The following is an 18,211-nucleotide window of genomic DNA, read 5'->3' as shown; positions in this document are numbered from 1 at the left end:
ACGATAGGCTATACATGGCGGCCAGTATTAATGGTGGAGGAAGAACCCGGGAAAACCCTGGAAAGAACCACCGACCCACGAGAAGCTACTGGCAAGCTTTCTCACATACCCACATTGGCTAAATCCGAGACTCGAACCCACGCAGGCAGAGGTGAGATGGCAGTGATCCGTAACGGAGAGCGCTTTAGACCACTCGGCCACTTGGGGCCCCTTGTAACTAGTCTAATGTATTTACCAATATGAAAGACATTACTTAGTTTTGGGGTTCTGCTTTGAAAATAAAAGTATGATTGATGGACAGAAGCCAGACTGACTAAACTCATTTCTATATACCCTGCCAACTTTATCAGACAGTTGATAATAAGCAGGATTTCCATGAAGGAACAGTCTTTAGTGGCTGACATGTATTTATTTCAGTACTGGCAGAACAGCTGTACCAATGAATAAAGAATAAGACCACAACGATCGTTAGAGAGGCACCATTTTTATTCAGAAAAAAACATGTTGCAAGGTATTTTTTCATAAAAGTTCATTCATTATTTAGTTCAGAAGGAACAGCAAAAACGTAAAAGACTTTATGGTCAGCATATTGAACAAAAATTAGAACAATTTTCATTTAGAATCAACAAAGACTAAGAATGAAAATGTTTAATAATTTTTATAACTGTTTTATGTGCTATTTTTAATGAGAAGAGAAAGAAGTATAACAGCTAATATGGCAACCACACTGAAGGCCAGATAAAAGCTGTGTTAATGGAGAATTACACGTTATAATGAATATTCATTATGACATGCTATCTTTGAGAAGTAATGTCGACAATTTTTAAATGGTTGTCATTATTGCCATGTTGGAATTAGCACTGTAGCACAATGGTTTAGGTGGAACCAAGTTTTTATAGTAAAATGTTTTTTCAAGAATACTTACCCAATCATAATACCTTAGGAGAACTACTACTACCCCACAAATCCAGCCCTCCCAGATACTACTTTTTGCTAAAAAAAAATGCTAAGAATTATCTGCCCACCTAGGTGGCAGTTGGGCACAGTGATCGCTCCTTGGTATTGGAAATGGACCCAGATCCCATGAATATCTCAGTTATTAATGGAATGTAAGGCACGCTCTCTATGTGGATATTACTGCGGGGAAGTTGGGAGGGTGAAAGTGTATTATGACTAGGTAGGTATTCTCGAAGAATCATAGTTCACATAAAAACTTCATTTCTTTTTTTAAATACTCTGCCCAACCTTTGGAGAACAGGTAAGAGGTGGAGGGATATACATCCCCTTACACTGGAGAGAATATCTCCCATCCCATAAATTATGTGAGACAGTTTCTAGCTAACCTGTCTAAAAAAAATTTCATCTGTCAGGGAGCAGTTTTGACATGGGAAATATTTTCCCTCCTGCAAACAAATTCAGAAGGCTAAATGTGCAAATACAAATTTCAGAAATTTTGACGAAAAAAGTAATGAATCAGCATTTTTATGAAGCTGTCAAACAATCTGAAAGGGCAACCTTTGTGCCATAGGTAAAGGTTCTCCAGACTGACTTGACCATCTGGGGATTGGAGACCTCTATTAAGAACTGGATTAGTGTACTTAGACCTCCATTCCATGGCATGGAGAATGATAGAGAACAGTTTCACTCGTATTTAGGATAAAAATGCTAATATTCATATCTAATCCTTCCCATCACTGAAGTTAATGACAGTTTGAGAACAGCTTTATTCATAATGATTGTACTGATGGTCCTAACTTAATGTGCAAGTTTGTTGGCGTGGGTTTAGTCAGACAGAAGGACCACTTTATTCAGGATGAAAATGCCTATGTTGATGGATCATTGTTCCTATCTTTGAAGGTCAAATGAAGCATGATCAGCTAAATGCTATGGCTTAATATTCCTGAAATAGCACTTCAGAGCTTGCATTGGGTCATGTTGATGACCTTGAGATGAAGTGTCCAGAATACATGGGAAATATTAACAATATCTAGTTCCTGATGAACGGAAGCCTGTTCTTGGTAATGAAAGCAGGGGGCTTCATGAGCAATATTGATCCATCATGGAGGAACTGCAAGAAGATGGATCCACCAACAAGACGTATATTACTGATTTTGTCTGCCAACTGCCAAAGTAGTGAGAAGCAGGACCTATAAGATAGGTGAACTAAGCAAGTTCTTGAGAGCAGTTGAAGTTATTGTACAGAAAGAGAATTTCATTCCCATGTAGGTTCTACAGCCACCAATAAAAACTTTCAAAATGGTTTCCATCTCAATGATGTTGGTATGAAATAGTGATCTTGAGGGGGTCATGCTCCTATGGTATTCCAAAATGGTAGACTTGGTCCCCCAGCCCTCTGTGTTTGCATTCATAACAATCATGATTGCTGGATGTTGTGCTTGCAGAGGTATCGCCAACTTGAGTCCAAAGTGGTTTTCCTGTCTTCGAGATGCAAACTTCGTATCGTTGCAGACTGTGCAAGTTGACCCAATGGTCACAGTTTAGGTCTCCACATGAACCATGTCATCACTGTTATGGAAACCCAATGGTCACAGTTTAGGTCTCCACATGAACCATGTCATCACTGTTATGGAAACCCAATGGTCACAGTTTAGGTCTCCACATGAACCATGTCATCACTGTTATGGAAACCCAATGGTCACAGTTTAGGTCTCCATATGAACCATGTCATCACTGTTATGGAAACCCAATGGTCACAGTTTAGGTCTCCACATGAACCATGTCATCACTGTTATGGAAACCCAGTGGTCACAGTTTAGGTCTCCACATGAACCATGTCATCACTGTTATGGAAACCCAATAAAGTGACCAAGAGCTAAGACATCCTCTACCGAATTGAGCAAAACTTGAAAGGCAAAGGAATTCTCTAGCAGATGATTGCTCTAAATAAACATGGAACCTACCATTTCATGAAATTCAATTATTGTTTCTGGAAGATATATTCTTTATACTTTTAACACCGATTCCAAACCTAGCTGAATGAATCTTGAAAGGGTATGATGTCAGAGATGTTTTTATTGATAAGGAGATGGCATAGTCTCCACAATGGAGGGAATTAGGACCCACTGTTGCATTTCATCACAAACCGAAGAACCTCACAGTTGAGTGAATTTGCTTAGGGGTTCAGGACCAACTAAGGAGTGCTGCATTATAGCTTAAGAACTGGATGATACTGAGTAAATGATGTATAGAAAATCTGCCTGTACTTGTCTGACCAGAGCAAAAGCTATAAAGAAATATAAACAAGTTTTCTATATTACACACAAAACCTGCACACAAAATGGGAACTGAAGCATCATTATTGATATGTAAAAAGCAGACACTACAATATCCCTTATGAGATCATTATACCTGAAGAAAAAGGCCTGATGACATACAGGTAAAATCAGTAACATTTCATTAGACACTAGAAGAATATAGGAATGTATGTATCCTGACTCTGGCAGAAATACATCCGTATTAAATGAGTTATCTATATCACACACCAGACATGCACTTACAGTATTATGAGAGATGTCACTGCAACCTGTACAGTTATGTACCAAAGGCATCTAATTGTGGTAAGATTTCAAAGTGAAACAGAAAGTTAGGAAACTTTGTTATCAATGAAAGGAAGAACAGAAAAGTTGGAAACTTATAGAAGTATATAGTGCCCTTCGAAGGTAAAACTCCTTCCAACTTGTTTGAGGTAGAAAACTGCCAAACAGTTTGTATAGATTTTGTGAGGACTCTGCTGTAAATAGACAGGCTACTCGGCACAAACAGAAGTAGTAACTGGGATGTTCATGGGATTTGTGTGCCAATCTCTATACCATGGAGAGACCACTCTGCATCACAGCCACCAAGGATGGAAGATATCCTTAGCTTCTTTTAGCTAAAAGTGTTATCTGGGAGGGCTGGATTTGCAAGGTAGTTCTTCTGAGGTGTTATGATTGGGTAATGTATTCAATACTAGAGGAATTATGCTGGATGAATACAAATGAAGACAAATACTAATTCACTTATATCAGGACTAAGCCATCACACATATTTAAATAGTCTTACATTAGGGCTAAGATATAACACATATTTAAAGTCTCATGTTAGGACTAAGCCATCACACAAATCTAAATAGTCTTTAATTATGACTAAGCCATCACACATATCTGAAGTCTTGTATTAGGACTAAGATATAACTTATATTTAAAGTCTCATATTAGACTAAGCCATCATGCATATTTAAATAGTCTTATATTAGGACTAAGCCATCATACATATAAAAAAAAGTCTTTTATCAGGACTAAGCCATCATGCATATTTTAAGTCTCATATTAGGACTAAACCATCACACAGATATAGTCTTATATCAGGACTAAGCCATGACACAGATATAGTCTTATATCAGGACTAAGCCATGACACAGATATAGTCTTATATTAGGCATAAGCCATCATGCAGATATAGTCTTATATTAGGACTAAGCCATCATGCAGATATAGTCTTATATTAGGCATAAGCCATCATGCAGATATAGTCTTATATTAGGACTAAGCCATCACACAGATATAGTCTTATATTAGGACTAAGCCATGACACAGATATAGTCTTATATTAGGACTAAGCCATCACACAGATATAGTCTTATATTAGGCATAAGCCATCATGCAGATATAGTCTTATATCAGGACTAAGCCATGACACAGATATAGTCTTATATTAGGACTAAGCCATCATGCAGATATAGTCTTATATTAGGACTAAGCCATCACACAGATATAGTCTTATATTAGGACTAAGCCATCATGCAGATATAGTCTTATATCAGGACTAAGCCATCACACAGATATAGTCTTATATTAGGCATAAGCCATCATGCAGATAAAGTCTTATATTAGGACTAAGCCATCACACAGATATAGTCTTATATTAGGAGTAAGCCATCATGCAGATATAGTCTTATATTAAGACTAAGCAATCACACATATTTAAAGTCTAATAATAGGACTAAGCCATCATGCATATTTAAATAGTCTCATATTAGGCCTAAGCCATCACACATATCTAAATAGTCTTATATTCAGACTAAGCCATCACACATATCTAAATAGTTTTACATTAGGCCTAAGCCATCACACATATCTAAATAGTCTTATATTCAGACTAAGCCATCACACATATCTAAATAGTTTTACATTAGGCCTAAGCCATCACACATATCTAAATAGTCTTACATTAGGCCTAAGCCATCACACATATCTAAATAGTCTTACATTAGGCCTAAGCCATCACACATATCTAAATAGTTTTATATTAGGCCTAAGCCATCACACATATCTAAACAGTTTTACATGAGGCCTAAGCCATCACACATATCTAAATAGTTTTATATTAGGCCTAAGCCATCACACATATCTAAACAGTTTTACATTAGGCCTAAGCCATCACACATATCTAAATAGTTTTATATTAGGCCTAAGCCATCACACATATCTAAATAGTTTTATATTAGGCCTAAGCCATCACACATATCTAAACAGTTTTACATTAGGCCTAAGCCATCACACATATCTAAATAGTTTTATATTAGGACTAAGCCACCTCACATATCTAAATAGTTTTATATTAGGACTAAGCTATATCACATATTTAATCAGCCTTATATTCAGACTAAGCCATCACACATATCTAAATAGTTTTATATTAGGCCTAAGCCATCACACATATCTAAATAGTTTAAGATTTTTACCAATGAAAAAAGATAATTATAACAAAAACACATACAGCAAAATTAATGTTATTAACTGCTATATGATCATTACTTTTTTCCAACTCTGTGCAGTATTTTCTAATGGGCCAACATAGAGTTAGCATTACAGGTAAGGAACTTTTTGCAATGGAAGCTTCCAAAACTTCTGCATAGAACTAAGAATAGTAAATAATGGTGCATTAAATTGTCCCATGCAGCAACTGCTGCAGCCCCTCTAAACACTCTTTAGTAACAAATTTAAAAATGAAAACAAAAAGTTCATAAATTTACCTATAATATACTGCTTGAATAAAGTGTAAATAAATTATTTTCACATATGAAATACTCTAATATATAAATCGATTAATTTTTTTTGTCATTCATTCTGTCTGTGAGATGGCTTAAAATAATGTGATATTGCAACAGCACAAAAAATTATCATATCAAGTAGAATATTGAGAAAAATGTAAATGTAAATACAATGTTATCTATAACAATCAAAACCAGAGTAAACTGGTATAGTTAACTTAGATTCACTGATCATTCCTTGGTATTGTACATTAAATTAATTTCACATTTATATTGTACATTAAACGACTAATTGTTGATGGTTACTCAGAAAAAGCCAGGCTTTTCAACAAAAAATTGTTTTTCTCAAATAAAAAATGGACTCCCTACTAAATATTCCAGGATGTTTAATACTTTGTGAAATCATACAAGTGTAAAAGATGATTATTTACATTGAGAAACTAGACCACGCATCAATGAACCAGATCATGCATTGATGATCTCAAAATATAAGTACCAGAATTACGGATCAATGGTGCATAGTTTCAGCAAAAAAAAGGCAACTTTTGCAGCAGCACAATGATGAGACTGAGACAAACTGAAAAAAATGTACCTCTGTGAATTAAACTTGCCAAAATAATTCTTTTCATGCCTATAAAAATCATACAAAGTCTTCAAAATCTAAATTTTGTTTGTACATAGCCCTATTTATAACAGAATCTATTACTGGAATGCTATTGTTCATATAACCACATTAAGTGTTACTGAAGCATCACGATATCTTCTTATAATCAATTCTATCCACACCAATCAGAAAATTAATTTTACTGTTTATAATTGGTTTCACAATAAAAGATTTGCTGTGTATGAAATTTTAACATTCCCCTTTACCTAAATTAAATATATACTAAAGATATACAGTGATACAGTCATCTTATTCAGATGGTTTAACTGATCTTTTCTACTTTAGTGTATGGATATTATGGTGTAAATTTCATATGAATGTCCATTTAATAAGTAATGAATTAAACAACTAAAAATTTGTATCTTCTATAAACTGTGGCAAGACGGATGGGAAGCCACAAACCATAATAATATGCTGGAATTAACTGAATATTTGGGAAACTCTCTAATGTATCTAACCTTTCTCTCCTGCAGTAACAACAACTCTGTGTCAACACCACTAGCTTTGTATAGTATTTAACAGAGAAATCCAATGGCACTTACCTATCAGTTTAATTAATGCAAATTTTAGGGCATAGATGGTTATCATCTGTGCATATTGTCATAAAGCTTTATATTTTCAAGGGAAACAATTCTTCACATTTTTTTCTAATACTATGAGTAATAACTGTATTTAAAAACCACCTTTGAATGGTATTATGAAATACTCTGATACCAAAAACCTGGAAAAGCTGGAAAGGGTTCAGATTCAAGCTGTCTACTCTCAATGACCAAAATATCTTTGTACTAATAAAAACTATCAATTTTCACAAATATTTTCCATAAAATTGATATCTTTATTGTAACAACTGTGTAACAATGTAAACAGCAGAGACAATATATATTTAGGTAAGCTGGGTTGCATTATATTCTTGCTTGCCAATAAAGAACACTTGTATAATAATGTTTCAAAGTTCATTTTACAAATAAAGAATTCTGGTTACATTTCTTGTGGGGTTTTTTTTCTGTTTGTGAAGTTAAGACAGTCTTTTTATTGTATACATGTAGTGTAATTGGTGGTAAGTCTGGATAGACATGTCCCAGTTCTAATATCTATATTGTTTTATAATGAAAAGATTTGTTTTCATAACAAACTGCATCATCAACATAATTTATAACTATTCATATTATCTAACCTCTGAAAATCTTAAAAATACATATTTTCCTTAAAAGAAATGTTTGAAGGGATCTTGAAATTAAACCTCCAAAAATTTGAGAATAAAGGCCCTAAATATATAATCGAGCACAATCACATAGGCTGGTTTATGAATTTAATTGAACAATTTCAACATAGTCATTCAAATTAAAGGTATGAAGACCAAACCTACTACATCCAAAATGAAGTTACCAAAGAGAAAACTGAGACAACAAGAACTTGGAAAATTTGTGTCAGAAATATTGGCCCTCTATCAGACATAAATGTAAAACCAGTTTAGTCTACTGGAAAAGGAAAAACAAAAAGACAATAACCTACACATATTTAAACACTTTATATCACACAATGCATTTTAGTGAGAATAGGAATTGATGTACATGATTCCTTCGTACACTTTCCAGTGGCAAATATAAAATAAGCCAGTGATCACATGTAGACTCAATGGGTCACCAATGACCATTAATTTTACAATTCTCAAAGTAATTTGTTCATAAATTCCACCAATGTTTTCAACATGAAAGGTACTTTTTCCTTTATTATTACCTTAGCAAGCCTGGAGCTCACTTTGTTTTGGGACCTGCTTGATAACAAGTTGAGAAGAATGTTAGCTGTTTTTATTGTTGCCTACTGATAACATCTTCATTTAATCCACATGATAATTTGGGTATTGAAAGTGGTTTCACGGCCAGATGGTTTACCACTCAATGCCTATACAGTACAGGTCAAAGAATCCAAAATTTTAGATTTGAACTCTAAGTTTTTATTTTTGCATCAGCTTTAAAAACAAAACTTTGCTTCTATCCAGAAATGGTCTGTACCATTTGAAATTATTAAAATTCTGAGAATATGGTGTTTAAAAAACTGCAGGTCCGACTATTTTGGTTAAATATGGTATCTCAACTGATGCAAAAACTATACAAAATACCCTCCCGAAAATGCACAGAGGAAACAAAATGTCATCAAAATACTAGTACATTCCTTGCTAAAGGTCAGTGGATCATTAGAGAAGATGGGTACAATTTCTATGTACTCAACTAGCCATGGGGTTAGACAAATCCACTACAAACATGACTAAACATAATTTCAAAATTACAATAAACTATCATTCAATTAATCATGTGTTTAAATGCCTGTGACTGGCATTGAACTCAAAAAGTGACAGATTTCCTACCTTTAAGCGAGTCTCACATGTAGATAAATAACACAACTGACTTGTCAAAGTGATTAGTGATACTAACTGTACAAAGCAAGTTAATGATTTGCAACCAATATCATCTCAAGATGCAGGTTTGGGAGGCAATTCTTGGTATTTCTGCAAGTGTTGACTAAAACTCAATTTTTTGTCATCAAAACACGGACACATTTACAAGTCAAACAATATGGGATAATACTGCCTGCCTGAAACAAAACTGTACTGATCTTACTCCACACATGAAGACATTAATTTCATTAATAACTCTCTCTAAGAAAGCAACACAGAACAATATAAAGACAACTCTTGGAATGTTGCAGAAAGGAATTCTGATTATCAACATCTTAAATAGCTTGGAAAATGAACTTTAAAAAATAATTAGAAGCACATATATACAGATACAATGTTCATCTCCATAAAATTAAAGAAGAAATCCCCACAATGTATGATCATTTTAGTCATGTACTTCTCTATACACCTTGTAACATAAAAATTAACCCAAAACATGCAAATCAGAGTACAATGGAAGTAAGCAAAACTGGAGTAAAGTGATCTAGATTCATTGACCATTTCTTGGTACTGTACCTTAAATTGGCATTATTACATATTACTTTTTAATGAAGCAAATTTGTGATATTAAACATTAAATAATCAATTACAGAAAAAAATACATGTTGTATCAGATCTTTTCATATAAAATACTATTTTTCAATAATTATTTTGTGCTACATAAATTATAAAGAATTGTATTTGGAGGGAAATTTTAAAAATAACTGGAAATTCTTTACAAGAAAGCACATGGAGGTGTGAAAAGCTTCACTGATTCAACAAATTCTCCAGCTTGAAGGTCCATGCCCACTCACTGGGCATCTTGTTGAAGGGAATTGTGGGAATGTTGATCACCATCCCTGTGGGGCTCTTGGCTTTCCACTTCAAGTCCCCATTGTAGCCCAGCAGAGTGACCTTGGTATATGATGTTGTTTCTGGAGACTGAAGAAGTAAATCGTTGTCGGGCCATTCAAGAAGCAAGGCATATACTGTAGTCCCATTTGTTGACTTTTTACTGGTATACCTGACAAAAAATGAAGAACTGATTGTCAATAAGTTATGAATAATAAGATTGTAAAAAGAAATTTAAAGAACCTTTTCAACTTCAGTAGAAAACATGAGCTGTATTTTCTGACCAGGGTTAAATAAATAATCACATCAGAAAATAAGAATCTACTAGATAAACAAAATAAAAACTAAATGATGTCCCACCCAGTTGAATTATCATGACACCAGGCCGACCAGTCCTAACACTAACCTCTTAATGCTGAACGCCAAGAGAGGCAGCTGTTAGTACCATTTTTATAAGTCTTTGGTATGACTCACCCAGGGATCGAACCCATGACCTCCCGCATCCGAGGCAGATGCTCTAACCATTAGGCCACCAGAGCAGTTTCCATTTATTCTGGAAGTAGGCAAATCTCTAATATGATAAATAACTGCAATACCGATGCATATGGAGAGACTGAACTTGAGATTTTGACTATTATTCAAAAAGATTTATTCAGAAAAAGATCCAGTAGTAAACTGTATTCAAGTTTTGTTTTCCTATTTTACTATCAACTGCCTTGAATAAAATGGCCAATTGTATGAGGCAAAACTGACTGAGAACCAGGCTGGATAAATTAGTGTAAGATATGCAAATTTAAATACAGTCAGCACCTAGTTGCAATAATGATAGTAATACATATTTTTCAATGTGATTCTCATGAAATCAAATTACATTCACTGAAACAAATCAGTTCATAATTACAGTGTCAATGAAACAAATAAGTGTATAATTACAGCGTCACTGAAACAAATCAGTTCATAATTAGTGTCACTGAAACAAATCAGTGCATAATTACAGTGTCACTGAAACAAATCAGTGGATAATTACAGTGTCACTGAAACAAATCAGTTCATAATTACAGTGTAACTGAAACAAATCAGTGCATAATTAGTGTCACTGAAACAAATCTGCATAATTACAGTGTCATTGAAACAAATCAGTTCATAATTAGTGTCACTGAAACAAATCAGTGTATAATTAGTGTCACTCAAACAAATCAGTTCATAATTAGTGTCACTGAAACAAATCAGTGCATAATTAGTGTCACTGAAACAAATCAGTGTATAATTAGTGTCACTGAAACAAATCAGTGTATAATTACAGTGTCACTCAAACAAATCAGTTTATAATTACAGTGTCACCGAAACAAATCAGTGCATAATTACAGTGTCACTGAAACAAATCAGTGTATAATTAGTGTCACTGAAACAAATCAGTTCATAATTACAGTGTTACTGAAACAAATCAGTGCATAATTAGTGTCACTGAAACAAATCAGTATTATTACAGTGTCACTGAAACAAATCAATGCATAATTAGTGGCACTGAAACAAATCAGTGTATAATTACAGTGTCACTGAAACAAATCGGTACATAATTAGTGTCACTGAAACAAATCAGTATAATTACAGTGTCACTGAAACAAATCAGTGCATAATTAGTGTCACTAAAACAAATCAGCATGTAATTACAGTGTCACTGAAACAAATCAGTATATAAATAATTACAGTTTCACTGAAACAAGTCAGTGTATAATGATCTATATCCTAAATAAACAAGACCAAACATACTCAGAAATTAACTATAAGTCAAATGTTTCTACTGAATAAAGACCAAATAATTTTAGAACATCCCTTAACATATTAAGATAATTTTGCTGAGACTACATACGTGTTGAAACTATTGTTACATTGTCTGACTAACTCTCATTCAGCTGCAATTACATAATTATTCAAATATAAAGCCTGAAATAAAATTAATCATGGCTCAGTTTGAAATTCATGCAAGAACTGAATGACAGGTGAATCTATTTATTTTTGGTCAAGTACTGTATAATTTTGATGGATACTCTTGTTACTGACCACACATTTGGATTGTAGGTGTCATTCTGATATCTCCAAGGTTTGGTTTCATAGATCGCTTCCCCATTCACACCTAGCCATTGTCCCATCTGTCGGAGACGCTCCTCAAATATTGGAACAATTCGACCATCCTTAGTCGGGCCAACATTCAGAAGCAGATTGCCACCACAGCTGAAAAGAAATACTGATAGTTGCAGAATGCTCAACCCTGACATAATGAATCCAGAAACTGGATTGTTAAAAAGAAAACTCAAGGAAATGATGTTCCCTGCTTTTCATTAAGTATGGGTGTGTAGTTTTGTTCAGTAGAGTTTGGTAACAATGATGATATAATAAATTACCTTATATACTCACTTAGGAGTCAAACTGCAAACTGCACAGACCCTGATCTGCTGTCACATAATGTGCTGGCAGATCTGGGTCTGTGCAGCTTGTTAAGAGTAATCAGTAGAACAAACAAGATAGACTATGATCTGCAGGTGTATTATGTTATGGCAGATTAGGATCTTTGTTGTCTGCATTTTGACTCGAGTATAAGTATAAGCTAGTATATAAGGTACTAATGACATAGTATACAGACAACTGAACACATCAAAATAAAGCTGAATACAAAATCTGTGTCCTACATTCAGCAGCCATAGCTGCTCTTAAATGATCATACTGAAAAGTGATAATTAAGTCCCACATAAGTTATAAAATAAACAGCTGCATATAAATTTCTTGAAATGCAACAAAAACAACTAAGGAAATTCTTGAGAAGTAGTAAAAGGGGGATGGTCTAACAATTAGATACCACAGCTATGTTAAATGATGAAGCAGACCAAATGCAATATCAACAAAGCTGCATTCCAAGAGAGTTACTGTGCTGAAAAGCAAGCTGGCTGCTCCATTCAAAATGAATGAAGCCTGGTGATGAGGTACTGATGCAACTTACAATCAACTCAAATGTGGTCTCATTAATATCAAGCTGCCCACTCAGGTTATTTAAAATCCAACATGGGAGTCATTCATTTACACAACAAAAGTAGCTGAGTCTGACAGTCAAGGACCATAAATCTGTAAATGACACAGAATGCTTATGACCGAACTCTGTCAAAATCTAACAAATATCAAGCTGTATTTCAAATTTGGTCAACGACTAAAACCAAGCAAATTCAGGGAATTGATGTCCCAGCTTTTCTTAAAAGAAGGGAAGTGTATTTCAGCATTTAAAAGGACTAGGTGACAACTCAGCTAAGACACATTGGTTAGGAAGACAATACCAATGAGGCAGAACAATGACAATGCAAACCACATGAGATCTCATCAACATATAAGTGAGTACATACGGTACTAATGACACAGAACAGACAATAATAAAGCTGAATACGAAAGGTGGATCCAACAGTCAGCAGCCATAACTCTACCAAATGGAAGCTGATAATCAAATTCTGCGTTAGTTCTATCAATATCGAGTGCTGCATATAATACGTGGGTCCCACATTCAGCAAGTTATAAAAATACAAGGAAATTGTTATGTGGAAACAAAAGATGATGGGTCTAACAGTATATCCAATTATCAGGGACCAGAACCATGCAAAACAATGATACAGATTGACTGCTGAAAAATTAAAGTAAGCTAAGGTGATATTAACAAAACACTGCGTACCAAGAGTTACTGCACAGAAAGGGAAGTTGGTGAGTCTGAGGCCACAACTATGCTGGAAGCAATGTTACATGATATACTTGGGAGCCAGAGTGGCTGAGTGGTCTAAAGCACTCTCCGTTAAGGATCACTGCCATCTCACCTCTGTCTGCGTTGGTTCAAGTTCAGGATTCGGCCAATGTGGGTATGTGAGAAAGCTTGCCAGTAGCTTCTCGTGGGTCAGTGGTTCTTCTTAGGGTTTTCCCGGGTTCTTCCTCCAACATTAATACTGGCCGCCATGCATAGCCTATAGTGTGCTGAAAAATGGCGTTAAACCCAACAACAACAACAAGCATGATATACTTACAACTACTGACAATCAAATTTGGCTTTAATAATGCAGGGATCGTCCTGGGCTTCGCCAATGTCGCAAATTGCGATTTTTTTTCCTTATTGGCGACAAAAATATCCCATCTGGCGATTTTTTTGGCGACATACTTTTTGGTTATTTAACTTGTACATACAATCATGGATTTGGACTGGATAAATTAAAAGGCAGAACGAAAGGAAGCCACAAACTTGACTAAGCAATGCATTGGAATCAATCTGTTACACAAACGATCCTTTGTTCTTATTGTCAACCCCATCTTTACAGTGCATTGTTACATCATAATCTGCTTATGCTGACATCTGGGCTGAGGACTGTATGCTGCGATACAGTCAATCATGCTACCGCACTATACCTACAACTGACCGACTTCTGAAGACGCGAATAGAACAGATACAATTAATTGTATGGCTAATCCTTCTGGTTTTTTATACATATACCAATACAATAGTTTTGCTGAACCTTGATAGAAAACTGATAACCTTTGAAGTACCGACTACCGTGTATAAATACAAAGCAAATGGAAAAAATCTCAATCACAATTACATCTGTCACCAGTGGAGCATTTTACTCATTGATCTTTTCCTTTTGCCATCAGTCCCGTGTTACGGCTGCAGAGACTTAAACTCCGCAACAAGAAATAGCAAAAAAAACAAATAACAGTTTTGCATAATTAATAATAATAATTAATAATAATTATTTATTTCTCAAAATACAGGAGTGAAAGAATCCCTAAATTGGGTGTGAATTTATGCTTATATATACGGTCCAGTATTGCCAGGTGTTGACTCGTGTACGTTTCATTCGTGGGAATGGAGATCCTATTTTGCTTGTGGAGAAAATTTATACAGCATTCAGTGGTCATTCTTGGGAGTTAGGAAGCAATTCGCTACAAGCTTTGTGAAGCTAGCCATGGGGTGGGGGGTGTGGGGGGTGTGTGTGTGCTGCTGAGAGACTACTAGTGTCACCTGTCAGCACTGTAGACTGTGAACGTAGATTCCGTATGATGAACCTCATAAAAACTGACATCAGAAATAAGCTCTGCATCTCATCTCTCGAGAATTTAATGAGAATCAGCATGTACAGATGTGAAAAATTAGACTTTGAAACTGCATTCAACAAGTGGGCAGCCCTAAAATCGCGACGGATCTTCATGTAACACTTTGTAACATTTTGTTAATGCTTGTTGTAATTAAAGTATTAACTAACCCATCTTTTGTAATTTTCATTGCCTGTTACATTAATAGACTAAATTAACACTTGGAAAAATGTACACTACTTGCTTTGGCGACACTTTTTGAAAATTGGCGACAAAATATTGAGGTTGGCGATTTTTTTTGCGACAGCTTTTTAAACGCCAGGACCATCCCTGATAATGGCTTTTAATTTGGTTCCTCCAAAATATGTTTATAATCCCTTAAGGGAGTTGTGTATGTACAGAATGAATCTGGATGGGTCTGACAATCAGTGGCCATAGCCACTAAGTGACACAGAATGCCGACAATGGAACCATGTCAAGGCCTCTTCAATATCAAGCTGCAAACTGATTTTGTACAGACATTACAGTAAATCTAATCAAACTGCCAACAACAAAGATCCTTATCTGCAGTATTATAATGCTCCTGCAGATCAGCGTCTATGCTGTCTGTTCTACTGATTGCTCTAAAAAAAACTGCAGAGACAAAGGTCTGCTAGTACATTATGCAATGGCAGATCTGGGTCTGTGAAGTTTGCAGTTGGACTTCTAAGTGAGTATAAAGTACAGTGCATGGGGCCATGCCGACAATCAAACTCAGTCCAGGCTTCATCAGTATCAAGATGCCAAAAATATTTTGCTTCAATCCAATAATAAAATAATAATTATGGGAGTTTTTGTGAGAATGACAGTCCTGTCCATAATTTTTGCAACCTGTTCATAAATCATACCTCCATTTCTAGGAAGACTTTTAGCAGTTATTCCCAGTGATCATAAATCCCATTAATTCATTTTAATGGTCAACAATTCATTAAAACATTAAATTAGTGGGCTACACCTAAATCATAATCCCACAGATGCTTGAATAAAGAAGTCGCAAGTGCTTCATTAATAAAATGTATAGAATTCAGGTATTCTGCATTTTATGTGGAAGAAGACTCCCCCCCAACAACATCACTGATTCCTTAATTTCAGCCTGTACTTTTGTGATATTCTCCATTGAAAACACAGTAAATTCAAAGCAACAATCTGGGAACATAGCTCAGACAAACAATGATAAAATGCTAACAAATGAAATCAACCAAAATCTTCCAATAACAAAATTTAGTTAAAATCCATTAATAATTATGGAAGTTATTGTGCAGAAACAAATGGAATGGACAGACTGATGGACATATATCACCATTTTCCATAAAAAGCAGGGAACAAAAAAGATGGGCTGAGAAAATATTGAGACTGTTATAGTTTTGTACCTTAAGTTGCATAATATTATACACTACTCAGAAAAAATGAATCTGGACATGTTCAAGCAAAGTCTTGAGACTGCGAGGAGAGCGCAAGAAAACTGTCTTCCAATACTGTATTCTCTTCCATTACTCAGTCTTTGGTAGAATAAGATGAGTTTATGATAAACAGTTGCTACATTTGTTTGGACAATATGAATTCATTTTGGGGAAGAAATACTGCACAACAGCAGAAGTGCAGAATTTCAATAAAAACTTCATAAATCTCGTAAGTTATAATTACCTTACAGTTGTAATGAGCATCTCTGTAAGCTCATCCATGGTGTGTACATCACTGAGCGTGATATCACGTCTGTATGCCCATAAGTACTTGTCCATTGTGTTCGCATTCTCAAACTTACGCTTCACCAAAACCTCTGTCAATAACATAACAAAATATTAAAAACAGCTACAAATAAAACTAATTTCCTCCCTAAATTTATGCAATACTTTATCTAGACTATTTCCTAACCTTTACAATTTGTTGCTTGATAAATCTTTAAAAATAACAAGTACAAAATAACATTGCCTTGTGCAGATGAAATCTAGAATCAGTCTAAGTAAAGAAAACCATCTGATCAAGAAGTAATTAATGCATATAAACAAAAACTTAAAATGGAAATTTTAATCAGTTTGACTTAACTACTGTTCCAGATTTACTTGCTTATAAGTTGAGTCAAACTGCAAACTACACAGACCCAGATCTGCCATTCCAAAATGTGCCTTCAGATCTGTCTGTGAAGCTCGTTAGGAGTACTTGGTAGAACAAGCAAGATCTTTGTCGTTTACTGATTGGCTCAACTTATAATGGAGAATATATACTAACTATCAGGTTATTTGAACTATCATATAAAGATGTAAAATTTACAATTAAAGTAGTCAATGTTCATATAAATGTCATATTACTTTCACTTTATAAATACAGAATATTCTTGCATGCAAGTAAGATCCAACTGCACCATGAATTCAATCAGATCTACCATTGCATAATGTCCTGATAGATCTGGATTCAATCAGATCTATCACTGCATAGTGTCCTGGTAGATCTGGATTCAATCAGATCTACCATAGCATAGTGTCCTGGTAGATCTGGATTCAATCAGATCTACCACTGCATAGTGTCCTGGTAGATCTGGATTCAATCAGATCTACCATTGCAGTGTCCTGGTAGATCTGGATTCAATAAGATCTACCATTGCAGAATGTCCTGGTAGATCTGGATTCAATAAGATCTACCATAGCATAGTGTCCTGGTAGATCTGGGTTCAATCAGATCTACCACTGCATAGTGTCCTGGTAGATCTGGATTCAATCAGATCTACCACTGCATAGTGTCCTGGTAGATCTGGTTTCAAAATGTCCTGGTAGATATGGATTCAATAAGATCTACCACTGCATAATGTCCTGGTAGATCTGGATTCAATCAGATCTACCAATGCAGAGTGTCCTGGTAGATCTGGATTCAATCAGATCTACCAATGCATAGTGTCCTGGTAGATCTGGATTCAATCAGATCTACCACTGCATAGTGTCCTGGTAGATCTGGATTCAATCAGATCTACCATTGCATAGTGTCCTGGTAGATCTGGATTCAATCAGATCTACCATTGCAGTGTCCTGGTAGATCTGGATTCAATAAGATCTACCATTGCAGAATG

The 18,211-nt window shown here is 35.1% G+C and overlaps 1 protein-coding gene across 4 annotated transcripts in view; it reads right to left on the bottom strand.

Annotated features, from left to right (window-relative positions):
• Positions 1-468: 468 nt before the first annotated feature.
• Positions 469-18,211, bottom strand: part of LOC149802581 (alpha-L-fucosidase-like) — a 34,268-nt gene continuing 16,525 nt past the window's right edge. For all 4 annotated transcript variants that reach the window (XM_089951856.1, XM_089951855.1, XM_089951854.1 and 1 more), the window contains exons 7-9: positions 16,798-16,930; positions 12,064-12,234; positions 469-10,174 (exon numbers count right to left, since the gene is read on the bottom strand). In XM_089951856.1, the coding sequence (XP_089807982.1) occupies positions 9,919-10,174; positions 12,064-12,234; positions 16,798-16,930 (560 nt within the window). In that variant the 3' untranslated portion in view covers positions 469-9,918. The remainder of the gene's footprint in view (positions 10,175-12,063; positions 12,235-16,797; positions 16,931-18,211) is intronic.

Source organism: Sinohyriopsis cumingii, chromosome 3 (genome assembly GCF_028554795.1).
Source record: "Sinohyriopsis cumingii isolate HCF-2022 chromosome 3, ASM2855479v2, whole genome shotgun sequence".
Classification (NCBI taxonomy): domain Eukaryota; kingdom Metazoa; phylum Mollusca; class Bivalvia; order Unionida; family Unionidae; genus Sinohyriopsis; species Sinohyriopsis cumingii.
This window is presented reverse-complemented; position numbering and strand designations above follow the sequence as displayed.